Genomic DNA, 20,052 nt, shown 5'->3' with positions numbered 1-20,052 from the left:
GGAGTACAGGGACTGTGGATCGTTGGAGAATGAATTGTAAATTCCTATTTTGGATTTTGATTGCTATGAAAATAAAGTGGATACAAGGTGGAAAGTTATCTTTGTGGTTTAACAGCGCTTTACTCAGGATGACATTTATCAAATTATTTATTACTCATAAAAGCGTCAAATCTAATCTCTAAGTATTACACGTATCATAGTTTTATTACAGGGAGAAATACATATTAATATATGATATGTTTCCCTTTAAACCCTGACAGTCTCAGACTCTCTCCCCTCTGTTGCTCCCATCAGACCCCTGTGAAGTGGGTGTGGCTCTGTCTGCACCAGTGTGACGCTGAGCCCTCCGCTCTCACATATGAGTACAGAACAAGAGCAGCCATTGGCGGGGGCGGAACCTACCATCTCCCTCAATTCCAGAGGGGTGGGTGGTCTTCATGCTGCATCCTTTTAAACTGCACCAGCGTCCCCGTCCTGAGTGATTTCCTCCATCATAGTTGAGAACGCTTCTCTTTTTGTGCTCGGACACGGTCAGTGGGAGAGATATCGGCTTTTGTGGCTCGTGGTTTAGATGTGTCTTCCTCCTTCATCCCTCCTCCTCTTCCTCCCCTCTCTTCTTACCCGGTAGTCCAACGTGGCCAGGTGAACGGAGGCAGGCGTGACGACAGATGGCTCTTACAGTCTGAGGGATTATATATTAACGCGGAGCAGCTCAGATTCTCTTGCACACTCAGGTGTACACACACACTCACACAGGCCGACGGCTGTTGTTCCACCAGACACACACGGGCCAGCAGAATGAAGCCGGAGACCCAGTAGAATCAGGAGAAGAAGAAGAAGAAGAAGAAGAAGAAGAAGAAGAAGAAGAAGAAGGACAGTTTTTCTCCGGTCACCATGGAGGTGTGGAGCTCCTCTGCATCCGAGGAGGAGGAGGAAGAGAAGAGCACCTCCAGTCTTCATCTGATGGATGATGAAGTGAAGGAGGAGAAGAAATGCCTCAACAGCAATAACAATAATAATAATAATAACAACAACAACAAGAACAAGGAAAGCCTTTGCCGGGAGGTGACACAAGGTGAGATGAGCGTGATCCATGAGTCCACGTTTAGAAGAGACAGTTAACAAAAACCATATGTGAAGCATGAAGTATAAAGCGTCACGTTAATGATTACTCTGTCCTGCAAATATTGCCGTCTGTGTGTTTTGTTGCACGTTGCCTCTTCAAGGTCTTTGTAATCTAACTGCTTAAATACCTCATAGTGCACTTTGTGTACCGCAGGGTGCAGTGATGTCATTGCATCACGAATGATGAATACCGTTCAACCGAGTGCTGCTGGATTATGAAGCATCTTGTCATAAAACTCCTTTACTTCAACCCGATTGTGCCTCCAGACGTGTCGAGTTGTGTAAATGTATTTAGTTTCCTCATAGTGGTGTGAAGGTCACTGAGTGTGTGTGTGTGTGTGTGTGTGTGTGTGTGTGTGTGTGTGTGTGTGTGTGTGTGTGTGTGTGTGTGTGTGTGTGTGTGTGTGTGTGTGTGTGTACGCTGCAGCAGAGTAATCAAGCCCTGTGTTCATGTCAGCAGTTGTCATTGTGAGTTTGTGTTTTGTTATTTGGAGGTCAGAGACATGGAATGAGGGAATAGTTCTCTAATGTTACGGGTTCTTATTCTCTGACGCGCTTTGAATCACAGAGAGGAATTTAACCTTTTGAAGAAGAATGAAATCGGTGGAGTGAGGTTGAAGAAATGACCTGAATGCTCTGAACTCATCCGTTTCATGTTTTTGAAATGGATGTTTGTGTTTACTGTGAACACAACTGGGCTGGTTGAACATCTTAAGATTGAAGAAGGTGATATTCTGCTTCAACAGAGCAGTTAAAGCCTCCTCTGTTCCTCCTCTGTTCCTCCTCTGTTCCTCTTCTGTTCCTCCTCTGTTCCTCTTCTGTTCCTCCTCTGTTCCTCCTCTGTTACTCCTCTGTTCCTCCTCTGTTCCTCCTCTGTTCCTCCTCTGTTCCTCCTCTGCTCCTCCTCTGTTCCTCCTCTGTTCCTCTTCTGTTCCTCTTCTGTTCCTCCTCTGTTCCTCCTCTGTTCCTCCTCTGTTCCTCCTCTGCTCCTCCTCTGTTCCTCCTCTGTTTCTCCTTTGTTCCGGCCAGTCTTTGTCTAAATGTGGCACCGACACCAATGCTGCGACACGGAAACACACTCAAACTGCCGCATCTCTTTCCTCTCTGTTATGCAGTAGGATGAATACATTTGATATATTTTATATCTGCTTTAGCTGTTTGTTGTTGGACACGTCGTTGTTTTGTCATTTCTATATTGTCGGGATCTTTTAGGCTAAAGTCCAGCTGTAGTTTTTAACCTCTTAGTGATGGATCTGATAATGTTATTTAAAACTCCCATATTCTTTATAGTGAGATTAATGCTACCAATGATAAATACGTAGGACTGTTCACTCTTCAACGTCTCTGAAATGTCCAGACGGATTAACACCAGGAAGCTCTGTGAGACACATTTGAGCTCGGGCCAAATCTCGTCAAGTCTGCACCTTCAGAACAGCAGAGATCAAACATTTGTGGAGCTCATCCAGGCCCGTCTGACCCCCACAACATAACGGACGTCATACGAGTAAGTCTGCAAGCTTCACCCATCAGCTCCAGGGTTAGCAAGCAAGCAGCGTTCAGGTCGGCTGCCTGGGTTTAGCTCCACACAAACCCTGAAACCTCCAGCTGGCACAGCAGCACATCTTACCTGGGTCTGCTCTACGTCGGGTCCGTCGGGTCCGTCGGGTCCGTCGGGTCGAGCTGAAATGTAGCCGATATTTCTGCCGGTGAGACTTTGTGGGTGTAGAGTTTAGGCGCTTGCTGAAGAATGCATTAATTCAAGAGCAAATAAGCCATTAAATGAACTTTACTTTAACATTCTGGAGGAGCACTGATGTGAAATAATGAATGCACTGCAGATATAATTTGAATGACTGTGTAGTGACTGGCTCTTGTTGTGTTCATGTGCTTGTGTGTGTGTCTGTACAGGACAGCGTCTGAAACCCGCTGACAGTCCTGCTGCAGACTTAGCTTGTAGCTCAAGGGTTGCAATCCATTTTAAGTACATTAGGATTTGAGGAAGTTGAACTATTATGGGATTAAGCTTTTGTTAATTTGTAGAATGTATTTTGGTAGTGACATGATTAAGGTAATTGTGCGTAGTTCAGGCTGTAGTTTATTAACGTGAGTCTTTAGTGGACCCCCTGATTCAAAGTCTCTTAGTGAGCAGCATGTTGTCATCAGACACAGACACGTTTTCAGGGATTTGAAGGTGCATGTGAGTCCTGTGCTATTACACCTTTTGATGTAGGTTTTGATTTCATGCATTAAGAGTCCAGCTTTAAAGTTCTTTCTTGACCTCTTGACAGAACAGCAGTGACCTCTCACCTCGAGGTCCATTCAGTAGTTGCTCTGGAGGACCGGTGTTCCCTGCTTGCCTCCAATACTCTCGCTAAGTGTGAAGTCGACCGATGAACAGTTGTCTAAAGAATCGAATGCATCATGTATGCAGACTGACGTCATCTATCCTTATCTATTGTGAGATAACAGCAACTTTGTCAGCAGATGGAGTTTGCCCATTTGTTTTGGAATGGAGAATGTAGACATGTTCATTCTGAGGACTTCTTGTCCACGTTGACTTAAAGATTAGAAATGAATCTATATAGCTATTAATAATTACTGTTGCTCTTCTTTTCTAATGCTCAGTTGTTCAAGTTTCATTCTTCTATTAGAGGTTCAGTGTTGAAGTACGTTGAAGTAAATGAAGAGAGTTTCTGATATGATTTGTCCGTTTGGTCGTCTTTGTTCCATGTTCCATATTCTACTTTTGCCGGTGTGTCTTTGACGCGTGAATGTCTTCTGACGTTTGTCTGATGAGTTCGGATGCTTTCACTGTCACACGTGTGAAACTTGTGTTGGTTTTTGCGTTTCTCTTCGATCTACTCAGTGAGATGTAAAACGACGTCCTCCATCTTACAGTAGGTCACCTCAGACTGCAGACATGAGTTATTGAGTTATGCTGTAGTCGTGGTCGGCGCAGTACTTTAGCCCAGGTCCAGCTTCTCTCCATTAGGCCGATTAGACTCTGACACAGCTACCCAATCCCTGTGTTTCCAGGCCAAATTCAAGGACCGCAATCTAATCACTCTGCTGTCTGGCAACCTGCCGTCTCTTCAGTCCACAAAGTGAGATTACAACGCCGGTTTAGTTTTAGAGGTATCTGCAGCGTCATCCATCCTTAATAAACAGACGAGTCAGATGTTGAATGATGGTGTTCACCTAAAGGAGTTCTGCTTCAAAAGCACTAAACCTTCAGCAGCAGGCAGCGTTACAGAAGAATCAGAAGGACAAACGATGATACGTTGACAGTGTTTGGCTCACAACCAGAACACTAATTACTTCAATTAAGAAGCTTCAAGTGACTGGCTGACCTCACACAGCGCTTCGCCCGTAATGACTCTGCAGTGGACACAAACAAAGCGTTCCTCAGGACGTAGTTTCAGGTCAGCAGTCAGTCGCTGTTATCTCTTCCACGCCGAACGTGTCCCGCTGGTCCCAACACGCCGGCGCTTTCTGCCGATGAGCTATATTGGTATCCAGGGGAACGAGGTCTTTAAAGCGTCTAATCCGGGCTGAAAGGGATCAAGCTAAGAGGATCAGTATCTGGCTGACCGCGTGGAGATGTTGTGGTCTGTAGCTGTGGAGGCTTCAAGAAGAAACAATCGTACTTTGAGGATCGTCGTCAGTCTTTCTGTGTCAGTTACAGGTTCATATTTAATATTAAAAACGTGGGACCAGGGTGTGTTTGTGTGAGCAGCCTCAAAAGTAGCTTGATTCCATAGGAAAAACGCAGACCTGGCAACACTGAAGAACCCCTTGAATGGTACATGGACTGTACTTTAACACCACGTCATCATTCACCCATTCACACACTGATGGGAGGGGCTAAAATTAACTAAAATTCACACACACCTGCGGGAGCAATTTGGGGTTAGGTGTCTCGCCCGAGGACACATCGATGTGGATCGAACCGCCGATCCTCTGATTGAAGGACGACGCCGCTCTACCGCTGATCCACAGTCGCCTAGTATTTTCTATTGTTTAAAAGTGTAACTAGAGGAAGTGATCAGCCAGAATAACTGCTCATAACCTTTATCTCATGATGCATATTCAGCAGGACTTTGTTGTTCCACTGTGTGCTTCCTGCAGCTCTGTCTCTTCATTCATCCCTCTCTCCCTCCTCCCTCAGTGCTGTGTTCAGACCGAGTGGGCCAGGTCACCAAGACATATCATGACATCAAGGCAGTCACCCACCTGCTGGAGGAGGTGAGACACACACAGCAGATGAGCGGGATTATAGAGGATTAAAGTGTTCTGTTTGCCAGTGCGATCAGAAAAAAGTACATTTGGTTAAAAAACACACCTGCAGCTGTGATTGTACAATATCTGCCATATTGTTACAATATATAGATGTACTGTATCTTGCATTATTCCGTAGAATAAGTGCAGACTTTATGCCTTTACTTTGCAGAAAGAGCGGGATCTGGAGTTAGCGGCGCGAATCGGTCAATCCCTCCTGAAGCAGAACCAAGAAATAACCGCCCGCAATGAAATGCTGGACGAACAGCTTGAGATCGCAAAGGAGGAGGTACAAACAAAGCCGACGTCACGAGTGTGTCGCTGAAACGCAGGGTGTGTGTTACGCTGTCTCGTGTATACAGTCGAGTGATGTTCACCTTGTTTTCTAGATCGCTCAACTACGCCACGAGCTCTCGATGCGAGACGACCTCCTTCAGTTCTACGCCAGCACCGAGGAGATCGAGAACGCTGAATCACAATCACCGTGGGTTTACACACACACACACACACACACACACACACACACACACACACACACACACACACACAGAAGACAGAGGTTGAGGAACCACACAGCTGGACATATTTTGATTCATATAGTATTCAAGTATCACTGGTTCTGCAGGCTCAGTTCTTTTTCTCTTGGTGAGATAAACACATGAAGACGTCTAATGCAGACGACGTATCGCTTCTTGTTGTAGAATCAAAAGGAACGAATCGTGCAGTTCACTCAGCAACTTCGTCCACTACGACTTCCTGCAGCAGAAGCTGAAGGGTTTAGAGGACGAGAACCGCAAACTGCGATTAGAGGTATGTCATTTAAACGACAATAATAGGTGGTTTTTTGAATTGCCTGCAGCGTTAACAGTATGACATTTTGACATGGTGTGCTTTGTTTCTGCAGGCCAGTGATCTCACAACGGAGACGACCAACTACGAGGAGCAGGAGCAGGAGCTGATGATGGTGTGTGTGGAAGAGCTCTGTGAGTGGTTCAGTCTTGTTTCAGTACATGACAGTAACCCAGAGACGGTCGGTACTTGTTCTTACCGGACTCGTGTATTTCAGCGTCCGTTAACCGGCGGGTCGTCGACCTGTCAGAGGAGCTGGCGCGGAAGGTGGAGGACACTCTGCGACAGCAGGAGGAGATCAGCTCGCTGCTCGCGCAGATCGTTGACCTGCAGGCCCGTTGCAAAGGGGTGAGAGAACGGTTCCACGTTCTCTACGGATGGACGCTCCACGAGCGTCAAAACTCGTCTAACTGTCTCCTCCCTGTCCCTCCAGATCACCCATGAGAACGAGGAGCTGAACCAACACCTGGGTGTCTCCCGTGAGAGCCAGCTCAAGCTGCAATCAGAGGCAAGACGCTTACAAAAGTAGATTCAGGATCCCTTCACATTTTCCCAGAAACCCCTTCTCTGCGCCGCCACACACACCTGTTTATATGTGTCTTTGTCGGTCTTCAGCTCTGAATGAGACAACGTGTTCTTCTCGTGCTACAGTTTGACAGATATGTCTCCTTTTTGTCGTGCAGCTCAAGGACCTGCGGGACAAGTACTCTCAGTGTGAGGACATGCTCCGCGAGGCCCGAGAGGACATCAAGAACTTGCGTAATAAGAGCCTTCCCAACAGCACGGTGCAGCGCTACACCGCGCTGGCCTCCGTCCTCCCCATGGACTCACTCGCTGCCGAGATAGAGGGCACCTTCCGCAAAGGCCTGGACACCCCGGCCCCCTCCGAGTACAGGTGAGTCTGCGGTTCACTTTGTGTTCTCATGCAGGACTGCTTTAAGAGGTTTCTGCGGACGCTTCGGTGCTTTCTCTTCCCACTGTGACGCTGTTGTAACCCGTTGTAACCCACTCACCCTCCTCTTCCTCTCTGCAGGAACCACCCGTGGCGCGTGTTTGAAACAGTGAAGGTGGTGAACAAGGCCGTGAGGCTGCGGTCTCGGTGCCACTCCCCGGGGCTGCCGGGATCCAGCCCGGTGTCGGCCCACTCCAGTTGCACCAGCACCCCCCGAACCAGCTACTATGGCTCAGACAATGCTAGCCTCACTCTGGAAGACAAGCCCAGCTTCAGCAATGCTCAGAAAGAAGACAGCAGGTGTGTGTTTGAGTGTGCGCTCATGCTGTACGTGCACTATAATCTATTTTTGATCATTTCACATGCATTGTATTTTCTTATAGAAACCTTCTTGATTACAAGTTTAAATGTGAGTTTGTAATGATGAACCCACTCAAAGGTCCAGTATTGAAGCAGCTAAAACAAGCGTCACATCTGTCCACCACAGACTGAGTGGGCCGAAGCGTCTGGGCCAGCCAGGCACACCAGGAGGCCAGGACCTTGAAGCCGCCTTGCGCAGCCTGTCGGCCCGCCAGCAGAACCACTCCTCTGAGCGGCCTTTCTTCGATGTGGAGCGCGAGCGTAAGCTCCACGCCTTGGCGGCGGACTGCGAAGAGGCCGAGGGCTCCAGCGGCTTCCTGACGCCAAATGACAGCCTGGTCTCCAGCCTGGTCTCCAGCCTGGTCTCCAGCCTGGTCTCCAGCCCGGCGGCGTCGACCGGCACCAACTACTCCAACGGCAGCTCACGGCCCTCCTGCGGCTCCTCGGGAGGATCCAGGTCCTACCTGCCCGACCGCCTGCAGATTGTCAAACCTCTGGAAGGTAAAAGTCTCTTCTCAAATAATTCATAGTAATATCTAACCGTATTATTAGTACAACGTTCTTCAACCTCGGCTCCCTCTGGCTCTCGCCGTCAGGCTCGGTGACTCTGCATCAGTGGCAGCAGTTGGCCAAACCGAACCTGGGAGGCATCCTGCATCCGCGCCCGGGCGTCCTGACTAAAGACTTCAGGGAGCTCGAGGTCGACATGCAGCACGTCTACAGTCTGAACGACCTGGAGGAGGACGAGCCGGACCTGTCGCAGCTCTCTGCAGCACATGGCATGGGTAGGACACACTCACGCTGGCTTCATTATTCTCTTCACCTCATTAAATCTCCCATGCTCCCTGCTTTCTCTCCTGCTTTATATTGTTCATATTACTTCAGTTTCCAGCTTCGTTAGCTCTTGTAGTTCCTCATTGAACTGTAGTTTAATGTCCATTTCCTCCCTCCATGACCTCGCAGTCTCTCCACCTGGTCCCAATCTCCCTCAGACCTCTCCCACACATCCCATTTCCACCTGCCAAGTCCTGCACCCCTCCTGTCTCATCCCATCCTTGTCCACTAGGTAAGAACACACATACCGATGACTCTTCTCTGTTGCATGCTGTTTTGTGTTCTTTCTTATTGTTGTGAGCAGGGAACGCCTGGTTCATTAATGCACAACCTTTTTATTGCAGATGTCCTGTCTTCTTCGTGCTTCTTCTCTCCTCTTAATCGTCTGCTCTTTACTCCTCACAGCGGCAGAAAGCGTCTGTCGAGGCTCTTCCTCCAACTCTAAAAGACGCCTTCGGGGCAAAGTAAGAGTCGAGGCTTATGGATCCACTCTGAATACTGGATTTCATTATTAATGACGGAGGCACAGGACCAATGTTTGTTCACCTGAATAACACCAGGGCTAACAATAACAGAGAGGTTTTTGTTTGAGGTTGTAGGATGTTAAACAACAGAAAACATCTGAATGGATCATCATGCTTCTGTCGCCTCCTAACAACACTAACCTGTCTGTACTTATTCTGGGCTTGTTATGTTTTCACCTCTCTTGACCTTTCAAGGTTTTCATCTCGGCAAACCACCGGATCCTGTTTCATCACCGCTGCCGCACTAACATCGTGTTCATCCATCTTACAGCAATGAAATGCAGACACTAACAACAACTCACACTGTTCACATTCTATTGTTTCTTCATTATTTGGGAATGAGCTTGCATGTTTGTGTGAGAAGAAACAGCTTTGTTTTTTATCTATTGTGTTTTTAACCGTTGTGTGTTTCTGTTCGCAGCCTTCGCTCTTTCGGGCGGCCATCTTGTCGGAGCTGTGAGCTCGTGAGCGCTTCATCTCCATCCCGCCAGCGGCCCTCTGGCCAAGGAGGCCGGACCACCGGCACCACCGCACATGTAACCACTTCACCGCTGGGACTCCTGCAGCTGCTGCAAGAGCGCGGCATCTCAGCCTCTCCTCATCCACACCACCACCTGCACCACAACCACAGTAACACACCTTCACCCTCCACGGCAAAAGAGGAACGTGAGGACTCCCCACTGGACAAACAGGGACGAAGGCACTTCAGTTTGAACTTGGTGGAGAAGCTTCAAGGTCTGGGCTTGCACAGAGTGGCGGCCTGGGGGATGACGGAGAAGCAGTCGGTCGTCCTCTGAAAGATGAGGACTGTTCATCGCTTCCTGCTCCATCATCCACCGTAGGGACCTCCTGCTCCATCATGTGATCCCCTCTGTGCAGGTCAGCGCCCACAGCTGTGGTGTCTCGAAAACACGAGCCACAGAATGCACTAGAGCCATACTTTAAGCTGTCGGTAGTGACCAGTAATATTATTTTCAATGAATGTGTGTACAGTAGGCGTGTGTGTGTGTGTGTGACATCTTCATCTCAGGAAAATCAACTGATTATCACCAGTTTCTTTGACTTCTTTTTACACAAAAGAAGAAACATTTTTATATCGTGATTGTAATTTTTCACGTTTTCCCGCCGCTGGTTTAAAAAAAACAAAGAACTCATCATCAGTTTCCAACGTTGAACATCACATATGTGTATATAAATAACAAAGTTGTCTTTTGTAAAATTAAGAAGGACGACATGCAGTAAATGATTGTCATTTGAAACCACAAACTGAACCGCTGCTGTCATCAAATGGACTGAAACACACTCCGTCTTCCTGCTGATTAGCTGCTCCATTGAGATTAGCATGTTGTATATAAGATTGTCAAATATGCAGAGTCAAATACTTAGACGTTGATCAATTAGCGTTGCTCCGACTGAAGTGAAAAGTGTTGATGATGCTGACGTCCTGCAGCCGTCTGCTTCCACGTTGCTCACGTTGTCATGGCAGCTGCACAGGTACAGAGTCACCTGTTGGACATTTCTGAACTTTATCCTGTTTGCCATGCTGCATCAAAAGAAGGTGATTTTTATAAGCAATATGTACATTCACTGCACTGTGTTCACTGAAGATCTGGCTTGTAACAAAATCTGCTGAATTTCACGTCATCATGAATTCTTTTAATTGCCGGGAGGTAAATTAAATCACAATAGTTTCATTCAAAATGAGTTCATGTGGTCAAGAATCCTTATTTAAAGAGGAGTGGTCCTGATTATTTAAACAGCATGTTGCTTTGTGATCAATTGAAGGCATAGGATACTGTGGATTAAAAAGGGAAGAACTCATGAACAGCTTTTAAATCAGCCTCTGTGTCTCTGCTCTGTGTTAGCTCACAGCTGTGTGTGTCGGTGTGTGTTTGAATTGTACCGCCTGTGAATAAAACTCTGCGTCTCCATCCAGCACAGTGTGATGCGTCTCCTGTTTACCTCGCGGTGAAGACAGAGAGGACTATCGTGATAGTTCTGCACAACGCTTTTATTTGTGAAGCTGCAGTGACAGTAGAACATGGACTTCATGTAACGGGTGAACAGAAAGCAGTGACGTCTGGGCTCTCGGGTCTCATTCTGCGTCCCGGCGTCCAAAGTCCACCCAGCCCTGGTAGTCCCGATCCGACATGCACTCGGAGTTCATCATGCCTGTGAACAAACCATTCCTGCGTGAACCACACACGAGGGTTCAGTACACCTGAGCGCCTCGGACCTCTGCCCACTCACTCCATCGTGTCACGACAATCAAGAGAACTTTCACACCCGCAACCGCATCATACCTGAGATCGCTTGCATTATTTGCTTGGTCATAATCTCCCGTTCGTCCTCCGATAGGTGTGCCCGTCTCTCCATCCGTGCTGAGGGAGCCTGGGGCGCCGGCTCCTGTCTGCCCGCCGAGCCTCTCGCCGGCTCCCTGTTGACCAGAAGCCGCTGCAGGAGACGCGTCTCTTCAGGTGTTCCGGCTGCAGACGGTGGCAGCAGAGCAACCAGCAGAGCAAACACCACAATAACCTTCCTCGACATGTCTGAGTCAGAGAAGAAACAAAAAGCAGTTACATTTACTCAAAGTGACAAAATGATTCCATCTACAGGTGGATGAACGGAGTTACCTGTTACCTGTGAAAACGGTGTGAAATATGTGCTCGACAGAATGCAACAAGTGGGACGCGTCTGGTGCTCACCGAGCAGATCGGCTCCTTTTATACCAACTAGTCTGCTGTCGGTGAATACGGCTCGATAACGGCGCTCGCTGATTGATCGGGAGACGGACGCATTGGGAGGATGTGCGTAAAGGAAGCCATTGACCACGACGTCCACAAATCCATTATTATGCTTTTCACTTACCTGGGGAGGCCCGCTTGGCTCTGCAGTAACAATAAAACGAGTCAATGCGTTTACATAAGAAATCCAATATTCTCCAACACAGAGGATCTGATGTTAGCGCGCAGCCACTGAACACAGGGTCCCTGGTGTTCTCCATTGGCTTCTTCTTATATTTCACTTTAAACATCAGCAGTTACTGTTATTCTAACTATTCACACATTGGAACGAAAGATGGACAAATGCATTATCTCCTGTTTCCGTATATAATATGCATATGAATTCATATTATACCCTGTGTGGGCTGTAGACACAGCTTTCATCTGAAGAAGAGCTGGGTGATGAATCTCAAAGTGTTTATGTTTTAATGATCGTTTGGAGGTGATCGTTGCCTTCAGGGTCTCGTTGTGGCCTGGACTTTCCAGATGACGTCACTCTACCCTTTTAGTGAGTCCCTACAGAGCGTGGTTGACACACCGTATAGATTTTCTACAAGTGGCTCAGTTGTCGTGCATTAGTTGCCACTGACAGCATGTATAACACAACATCAACACAGCGTTAGAGTAGGTTCTACCAGGCAGTGAACGCATCACCTGTCAGATGGATTTACTCGCATTGAGTGATTATGTGCTACGTTCTGATTCATAAGCAGAAGTGACGGCAACATAAGTGAAAGCTGAGGATGTGCATACGTGTGTTGATCTGCAGACACAACCTCAGGATGTAAATGTAGCCTTACAGTCAACTAAACTCTGTCAGTTATTGGAACAATGTCTGTGAGCTTTGTTTGACCTCCGTCTTCATCTCTGATAATCTTGAGGTGGAAAGACATCCACCGATCTTATATCTGGTATTTGTGCTCTCGATGCACAGACACACACACACACACACACACACACACACACACACACACACACACACACACACACACACACACACACCCATCACTGCCATCTGATAAACATCCCAGACAGCACACACCGTGGACAGCTTCAGACTCCACGTTATCAGGCTGGGCTGCAGCAGATGCTCATCACTGGTGAAAGGTCACGGTGAGTCCATTACCCAGCGTGTGAACACATTCATGGTTGTGTAACAGTGTCAGTTAGACCACAACTTCTTAATCCTCAGTGCTGCTTTAAGCTGCTGATCTCTCTGGCCTGATTTCTGATTTCAGCTTCGGTCCCGATCAAGTCCCGTAAAGTCCATAATAACATAATATATTAAAAAGAAAGACATCATCATACAGATCATACAGATTCATAATTAAAAGTAACCCGACTAATAACAATTCTATTGACTTCATCTAAGTTTCACATTAAAACAATAAGTTAGCCGTGGGAAGTTTTGGATTGTCTGTATCTGTAATGGAGGAAGTGGTCTTTAAGAATGGACGTTAGTAAAAGTGGTGTGCAAACTGTCAACTGCTGCTTTCCTCTGAAGGGTGTGGTGCAGCAGATTGAGTCACTTTTTATGTTCTTATGTCAATCACTTTAATTATCATGGCATGTTAGATAAGCCTTATGAACAAAGTGCGACAGTATTATGTGTGTGTGTGTGTGTGTGTGTGTGTGTGTGTGTGTGTGTGTGTTTGTGTTTGTGTTTGTGGATTTTGGGCGTTGAGTTCATGCTTGGAAAGATGGAATTCATAACAATCATCCACCTATTATCTTGTTTCTCCACTCCCTTCTTAGGAAGCTTCTTAGGAAAAGAAAGAGAGATGGCTCTGGTCCAGATGGTGCAGAGAGAAGGTGGCTGTTATGAAACATGTTGAGCTCCGCGGGGCTCTTGGTGAAGGTGCTCTTGGTGAAGGGGCTCTTGGTGAAGGTGCTCTTGGTGAAGGGGCTCTTGATGAAGGTGCTCTTGGTGAAGAGGCTCTTGGTGAAGGTGCTCTTGGTGAAGGGGCTCTTGGTGAAGGTGTTCTTGGTGAAGGGGCTCTTGGTGAAGGTGTTCTTGGTGAAGGGGCTCTTGGTGAAGGTGTTCTTGGTGAAGGTGTTCTTGGTGAAGGTGTTCTTGGTGAAGGGGCTCTTGGTGAAGGGGCTCTTGGTGAAGGTGTTCTTGGTGAAGGTGCTCTTGGTGAAGGGGCTCTTGGTGAAGGTGTTCTTGGTGAAGGTGTTCTTGGTGAAGGTGCTCTTGGTGAAGGGGCTCTTGGTGAAGGTGTTCTTGGTGAAGGTGCTCTTGGTGAAGGTGCTCTTGGTGAAGGGGCTCTTGGTGAAGGTGCTCTTGGTGAAGGGGCTCTTGGTGAAGGGGCTCTTGGTGAAGGTGTTCTTGGTGAAGGGGCTCTTGGTGAAGGTGCTCTTGGTGAAGGGGCTCTTGGTGAAGGTGTTCTTGGTGAAGGGGCTCTTGGTGAAGGTGCTCTTGGTGAAGGGGCTCTTGGTGAAGGTGTTCTTGGTGAAGGTGTTCTTGGTGAAGGGGCTCTTGGTGAAGGTGTTCTTGGTGAAGGGGCTCTTGGTGAAGGGGCTCTTGGTGAAGGGGCTCTTGGTGAAGGTGTTCTTGGTGAAGGTGTTCTTGGTGAAGGGGCTCTTGGTGAAGGTGTTCTTGGTGAGCGTGCCCTCGATGAACGTGCCCTCGGTGAATGGGTTTAGTATAACTGACATTGAAAGAGAAAACATTATCTTCATGCCTTGCTGGATATCAGTCTGGTTATTAGTTACACATCTTTTAAGATGCCTAACTTGATTTTCAACCTGTCTATCACATTGTGAAAATGCTAGTGAACACACCTATTAGGGCTAAACATATGATCTGCATACCACACATAGTTGTGGCAGGGGACCAGTCTGTCTCCTTCCCTCAGAGTCCTATAAAAATGTCCACTTGTCTCAGGCAGAGGTACTCCTCAGAGACTCTCCAGCTCATCACCAGGCTCATCACCTCCAGGCGACCTCACCTCCACCTCTCATCATGTCCGGCACTGCCACCCGCCGAAGCAGCAGCTTCAGCTCCCGCAGCTCCCGCAGCTTCAGCTCCCACAGCCTCAGCTCCCGCAGCCTCAGCTCTCGCCGCATCTCCAGCGGCAGCGCTGTCAGCGGGAGCAGAGAGATGCAGCTCGTCGGAGGAGGCCAGACCAAAATCTCCATCGCCGGTCCCTCCTGGAACCGCGCGCCCAGCGTGTACGGGGGCGCGGGAGGTCTCGGGACCCGCGTCTCGGAGTCAGTCTTCTCCTTCGGGTCAGTGACCCCGTACGGCGAGACTGCCGTGATCAACAACGAGAAGCTGACCATGCAGAACCTCAACGACCGCTTGGCCACCTACCTGCAGAAGGTAAGACTTGATGCGGGTTACTGCAATCCCCTTTCATAGATCTGTACTGTGATTATTAATGTTGTTTCTGGTTCACCTGCACGTGCAAATACATTTAATGGGGGTTAATGGACTGACGATGCACAACACATTATGGTCTGTCCAAACACACACACACACACACACACACACACACACACACACACACACACACACACACACACACACACACACACACGCTCTTATGGACAAGTTAGGTACGTCATCATCCTGGACTCTCATGTTGGTGTGAGCTACAGAGACATTTTAATATTATTTTTAGAGCATGCATGATTTTAAAATCATGCTCTGACACTAATGAAGGTTCTTTGACTGATGACATTTTAAGTTGTCTCTTTAATGTGACATTTTGTATGTGTTTTAAGTTATTTGTGTTTTTATTTGGTAAAACTTTTACTTTTAAAAGAGGTTAAAATTCTCAGCGGGATTATTCTGGTTATAAAAAGGTTAAATAAATAAAAGGCTGTGAACTGCGTGTTTCACATTTTAGAAGCAAACTTTATACTTCTTTTATTTGACAGGCAGATTATTAAAAAGCTATAATACATTAAAATGCATCAGTGAGTAATAATACACTAGTGACACGAGCTTTCTTCTGCATAAAAAGTACACGAGAAGTACACTTTATACCTTTGATACTTTAAGTACATTCTGCTGATTATACTTACTTTAATAAGTAAATCATGAAGTAAAGGATTTACTCGTCCTGACGATATGTCACGACGTGTCACGATGTCGTGTGTGCAGACGCGCTCGCTGGAGGCGGCCAACGGAGCGCTGGAGCTGCAGATCAGAGAGTTCTACGAGAAGAGAACTTCTGTCTCCCGAGACTTCACCGGCTACTTCTCCACCATCACTGAACTACGAGCTCAGGTACCGCCTACGTTCTACAGAAACGATGTAGCAAACATCACTGTTCCACAACGCCATGACACACAGCAAGAGCATGAGTGTGGTGTCCAGACACGGATGGATTACCAAAGCAATGTCCGCACATCTTCAGAGACACATACACACTTGTAACTCAAAACCACTGAAACATATATAGTATATATATATATACGGTGTTATGCTTTAGTGTCTACTGTGTCAAAATGACACGTCGTGTTCTGATGTGTATGAATGAAATAGACACACGTTTTCATTTTCTTCCCATTTAGATCATGCAGCAATATTCAGAGAATCAACGAATCATCCTGCAGGTTGACAACGCTCACCTGGCTGCAGACGACTTAAAAATAAAGTAGGTTCACCCTCCACAATAAAATCCACCCTCTAATAAGTTCATTTGTACGTCACATACATTTGAAGAGCGTTTTGTCAGTTTAAGTCTGGAGCTTTTTGAAAAAAGTTAAAGTATTTGATGTATTTGTTTATTCTATGGTTGGTTATTCTCTGGGTAGAGACACTGTATGTGAAACAACGACACGTGGTTTTGTTCTTCAGGTATGAGATGGAGATGAACATGTGTATGATGGCGGAGGCCGACGTGTTGCGTGTCCGAGGGGTCAGGGACGAACTGACGCTCGCCATCAGTGACCTGGAGATGCAGATAGAAGGTCTGAAAGAGGAGCTGGTGTTCATGAAGAACAACCAACAGGAGGTGAGAGCCGCCTGACTTTTAATGAGGACTTGTCATGTGCAACGGCGCCATCTGTTGGTCGACTCACACGCCTGTAGAGGGCCAGGAGGTAAACAGGTCCATGTTGCAGGAGCTGCGTCAGCTGAGGATCCAGCAGACCGGCACGGTTCATGTAGAGGTGGAAAGCGCGAAGTCTGTCGATCTGACTGTGGTCCTGCAGGAGGTGAGGGATCAGTATGAAGCTGTGGTGGTGAAGAACAAGCAGGAGCTCGAGAAATGGTTCCAATCTAAGGTGAGACGCCGGAGCAACATGCCTGAAATGAATGACGATGAAAAGATCATGATGTCATGGGATTTATTATATTTTTTATGTGTGTAAAACAAAAGGTGGAGACTCTCCAGACGCAAATTGTGACATCTTCACAAGAGGTGAAGACATTCTACGCAGAGCTGTCAGAGCTGAAGAGGACCTACCAGAGTTTGGAGATAAGTCATCAAGGCCACTTCACAGAGGTGGGCCATAGCTGACACACTTTCACTGTCACGGTCATCTGATCGCTCTCTGTCCTAAAACAACACTCACTGTCCATATTCACATTGTTTGTATTCCTCCTGTTCATAATGAGCATTTCAAGATCCTCTCCTAACTCTCTTCCAATGTAAGTGACGGAGTGCTGTGCAGAAGCTAATGTGTACCTGAAGCAGTCTGGGTCAGTGGGGATTCAGACTGAAATCAGGTCCAGCTGGAGTAATAGATTACATGTTTAAAGGCTCATCAGACTCCACAACGCTGCACAATGGACCGTAATAGTCACAGACAGGATTTTAACAAACTATTTTATCTTTCGACAGGAGGACAGCGAAGTAAACGGTAGAAATGCTGCGTTCATGTTCTTGGGTAATCGACCAGGAATGTGCGCTTACATGTGTTTGACTGGAAAGTGCTTTCATGAAGTATTGAGTATTAATAGTGCAGATACATCACGACACTGTAGCCATAGTCCCCGTGTGTTCTGCAGTTTCAGTGCCTGAACCAGAACATGGAGGAAGTGAAGGGTCGATTCGGCGCTCAGCTCAGCCAGCTGCAGCTGATCATCAACACGCTGGAGGCCGACCTGCAGCAGCTGAGAGTCTCCATGGAGCAGCAGCAGGCTGAGTACGTCCTGCTGCTGGACATCAAGGTGAGGCTGGAGATGGAGATCGCCGAGTACAGGAGGCTGCTGGACGGAGAGCTGCATGAGAGGGCGCAGTATGAACTAAAGCAGTGAGTGTTTCCTCTCTGTAAAGTCAAAGGCCAACAGATGAATCCATGGAACGTGTTTTGAAATGATGGTCCCCTCTCTGCACAGGGCCGTGGTCATCACCGAGGTTGTGGAAGTGAAAGAGGAAGGTACGAATCCCAGTCGTGAACGAAACCCACTTAGTGATCTCGTAGCGGTGACATCGACTCAGGCCTGTGGTTGACTGTAGTCTCACGATGCATGATGTTTGTTCTCCACCTCTGCAGAGTACAAACCCCACATCGAGAAGAGAACGAAGATCATCGTGGAAAAGATCGTTGACGGAAAGGTGGTCTCCGCCGATGTTGACGTCCAAGTGGAGGACATTCAGTAGCACCTTCGTTCACTTCTGCCGCCGCAAAACCTTTTACTTACTCAGACAATACTCTAATGAATGAGTCACTACAGTCAGCGGTTATTCGTGTTTTTAGGGGATACTTTGCCTTATTTCCTTTTCTTTTTCTTGCAATGATAGAGCAAAGTTGCAGCGAGTGATGAGCTTTCCTTCATAGAAGCTTACTCCGTTGTGAGAAAGCAAAGCTGAAGGTGTGCTTTCCTGATCACTAACATGTGTTTAGACACAGAAACGTTGATTATAGTTTGATTATGGGGCTTTCATTGGCTAACAATCTACTTTTTGTATGATATCCAAATAACAAAGGAGTTGTAAAAGTTTCAGGCCATGTAAAGAAAATGATAAAAAGTCAATCATGTTTTAATGTCCGAGCTCAGGATTGGCGTCTCTTGTATTTTCTCTGCGCAGACAATCGAACATCACAACAATACACCAAAATAAAACCGAATCATTGATTCTAAGTGAACGTGTTTAGGGTGTAGTTCCACTCCTGGCCACCAGGTGTCACCTTTGTCTTTCCCTCTAAAGGTGAAGTCCTTTCTCAACCTTAGTAAATTGCACAATCTTGTTTTTCTGAAGTTGAAACAGATCGTTGCTGCACAAGACACATTTAGAAACGCGATTATTACATCACAATAAATAATATTCCACAAATAGCACGAAATCACGGCACAATATTGATGCCATGTTGTACAATATAGGAACAATAATCATGTATTAATACGAGTTTAACAGAACCCTGCAGAGTAGAAAAGTGCAGATGTGGTTCTGTGAGGTCACGTGACTCACCGAAGGCTTCTTCTTCTGGGTGGAGCTGAATGAAGCAGAGACTTCCACACATCAGTTGCTCACCTGTCAGTGGAGCTAATCTGGTGGTTAAAATGACTCAGGATTAACTAATTCATCCCTTTCACTGCTTTTGTGCTGCATTGTATGGACGCATTAATTGCTTATTGTCAAAGGTATTATTATGTGTAATTAGTGGCACCGGTGTATGATCGCGTTGTTTCTGCAGCTCTGCAAGTTTAGGCAAAGAAAGCTGGATTCAGTTACTGTCTACTGTCTAGACTAAACTAAATCATTAAAAACATAAGCACTCTGAGCCACATAAAACTCCCATCAAACGTACAAACAGAAAGTCCCGTTGAAAATGGAAATCCTGACGATAAATTCCTTCTCCTGTTGTCAAACGTTTAAATATGAAAATAAAAAGTTGTCTTACGGGGGGAGCGTGTTCCCTGCACATCCTTTCTGCTGGTGTACTGACTCCATTCACAGAAATGGGGATACTTCATGATACTTCATGATACTTCATGATACTTCATGATACTTTGTGATACTTCGTGATACTTCATGATACTTCATGATACTTCATGATACTTCATGATACTTCATGATACTTCGTGATACTTCGTGATACTTCATGATACTTCATGATACTTTGTGATACTTCATGATACTTCATGATACTTCATGATACTTCATGATACTTTGTGATACTTTGTGATACTTCATGATACTTCATGATACTTCATGATACTTTGTGATACTTCATGATACTTCATGATACTTCATGATACTTTGTGATACTTTGTGATACTTCATGATACTTCATGATACTTTGTGATACTTTGTGATACTTTGTGATACTTCATGATACTTTGTGATACTTCGTGATACTTCATGATACTTTGTGATACTTCATGATACTTCATGATACTTCGTGATACTTCGTGATACTTCATGATACTTTGTGATACTTTGTG

The 20,052-nt window shown here is 46.5% G+C and overlaps 3 protein-coding genes across 7 annotated transcripts; 2 read left to right on the top strand and 1 right to left on the bottom strand.

Moving 5' to 3' along the window:
- The first annotated feature begins 294 nt into the window (after nucleotides 1–294).
- hap1 (huntingtin associated protein 1) lies at nucleotides 295–10,857 on the top strand. 5 transcript variants are annotated; one of them, XM_068729039.1, is made up of 15 exons: nucleotides 318–1,075; nucleotides 5,294–5,370; nucleotides 5,576–5,692; nucleotides 5,793–5,887; nucleotides 6,105–6,213; nucleotides 6,308–6,386; nucleotides 6,470–6,600; nucleotides 6,686–6,760; nucleotides 6,936–7,147; nucleotides 7,286–7,504; nucleotides 7,644–8,065; nucleotides 8,161–8,349; nucleotides 8,528–8,630; nucleotides 8,804–8,862; nucleotides 9,344–9,434. In XM_068729039.1, the coding sequence occupies exons 1-14, from the start codon at nucleotides 895–897 to the stop codon at nucleotides 8,841–8,843; spliced, it is 2,049 nt and encodes a 682-aa protein (XP_068585140.1). In that variant the 5' UTR covers nucleotides 318–894; the 3' UTR covers nucleotides 8,844–8,862; nucleotides 9,344–9,434. The 5 variants fall into 5 exon arrangements, with proteins under 5 accessions (XP_068585142.1, XP_068585143.1, XP_068585140.1 ...); XM_068729041.1 differs by lacking the exon at nucleotides 8,528–8,630 and having other exon boundaries at nucleotides 295–1,075; nucleotides 9,344–9,474; XM_068729037.1 differs by lacking the exon at nucleotides 8,804–8,862 and having other exon boundaries at nucleotides 339–1,075; nucleotides 9,344–10,857.
- Nucleotides 10,858–10,914: 57 nt separating this feature from the next.
- LOC137886547 (gastrin/cholecystokinin-like peptide) lies at nucleotides 10,915–11,607 on the bottom strand. Its single transcript, XM_068729044.1, has 3 exons — nucleotides 11,563–11,607; nucleotides 11,226–11,471; nucleotides 10,915–11,094 (listed from the first exon to the last, which is right to left on the bottom strand). Exons 2-3 carry the CDS (start codon nucleotides 11,467–11,469, stop codon nucleotides 11,018–11,020), a joined length of 321 nt encoding a protein of 106 aa, XP_068585145.1. The 5' UTR covers nucleotides 11,470–11,471; nucleotides 11,563–11,607; the 3' UTR covers nucleotides 10,915–11,017.
- Nucleotides 11,608–14,578: 2,971 nt separating this feature from the next.
- Nucleotides 14,579–18,658, top strand: LOC137886505 (keratin, type I cytoskeletal 19-like). The gene is made up of 9 exons (XM_068728987.1): nucleotides 14,579–15,030; nucleotides 15,817–15,942; nucleotides 16,230–16,312; nucleotides 16,516–16,672; nucleotides 16,782–16,943; nucleotides 17,039–17,164; nucleotides 17,671–17,915; nucleotides 18,001–18,041; nucleotides 18,159–18,658. Exons 1-9 carry the CDS (start codon nucleotides 14,671–14,673, stop codon nucleotides 18,263–18,265), a joined length of 1,407 nt encoding a protein of 468 aa, XP_068585088.1. The 5' UTR covers nucleotides 14,579–14,670; the 3' UTR covers nucleotides 18,266–18,658.
- Nucleotides 18,659–20,052: the final 1,394 nt, after the last annotated feature.

This window comes from Cebidichthys violaceus, unplaced genomic scaffold (genome assembly GCF_023349555.1).
Source record: "Cebidichthys violaceus isolate CVI_PGR_0920_01 unplaced genomic scaffold, fCebVio1.0.p SCAF_44, whole genome shotgun sequence".
In the NCBI taxonomy this organism is placed as follows: domain Eukaryota; kingdom Metazoa; phylum Chordata; class Actinopteri; order Perciformes; family Stichaeidae; genus Cebidichthys; species Cebidichthys violaceus.
Note: the sequence above shows the minus strand (reverse complement) of the source record. Positions and strands in the feature narration are given on the sequence as shown.

Excerpts from the sequence above, each read along its gene's own strand:
- hap1 (XM_068729037.1), top strand. The coding sequence starts at position 895 with ATGGAGGTGTGGAGCTCCTCTGCATCCGAGGAGGAGGAGGAAGAGAAG. Across the intron at positions 5,888-6,104 it reads AACGCTGAATCACAATCACC|AATCAAAAGGAACGAATCGT; the intron begins GTGGGTTTACAC and ends TTCTTGTTGTAG. Across the intron at positions 6,387-6,469 it reads GGTGTGTGTGGAAGAGCTCT|CGTCCGTTAACCGGCGGGTC; the intron begins GTGAGTGGTTCA and ends CGTGTATTTCAG.
- LOC137886547 (XM_068729044.1), bottom strand. The coding sequence starts at position 11,469 with ATGTCGAGGAAGGTTATTGTGGTGTTTGCTCTGCTGGTTGCTCTGCTG. Across the intron at positions 11,095-11,225 it reads AATAATGCAAGCGATCTCAG|GCATGATGAACTCCGAGTGC; the intron begins GTATGATGCGGT and ends GTTTGTTCACAG.
- LOC137886505 (XM_068728987.1), top strand. The coding sequence starts at position 14,671 with ATGTCCGGCACTGCCACCCGCCGAAGCAGCAGCTTCAGCTCCCGCAGC. Across the intron at positions 15,031-15,816 it reads TGGCCACCTACCTGCAGAAG|ACGCGCTCGCTGGAGGCGGC; the intron begins GTAAGACTTGAT and ends TCGTGTGTGCAG. Across the intron at positions 16,313-16,515 it reads GCAGACGACTTAAAAATAAA|GTATGAGATGGAGATGAACA; the intron begins GTAGGTTCACCC and ends TTTGTTCTTCAG.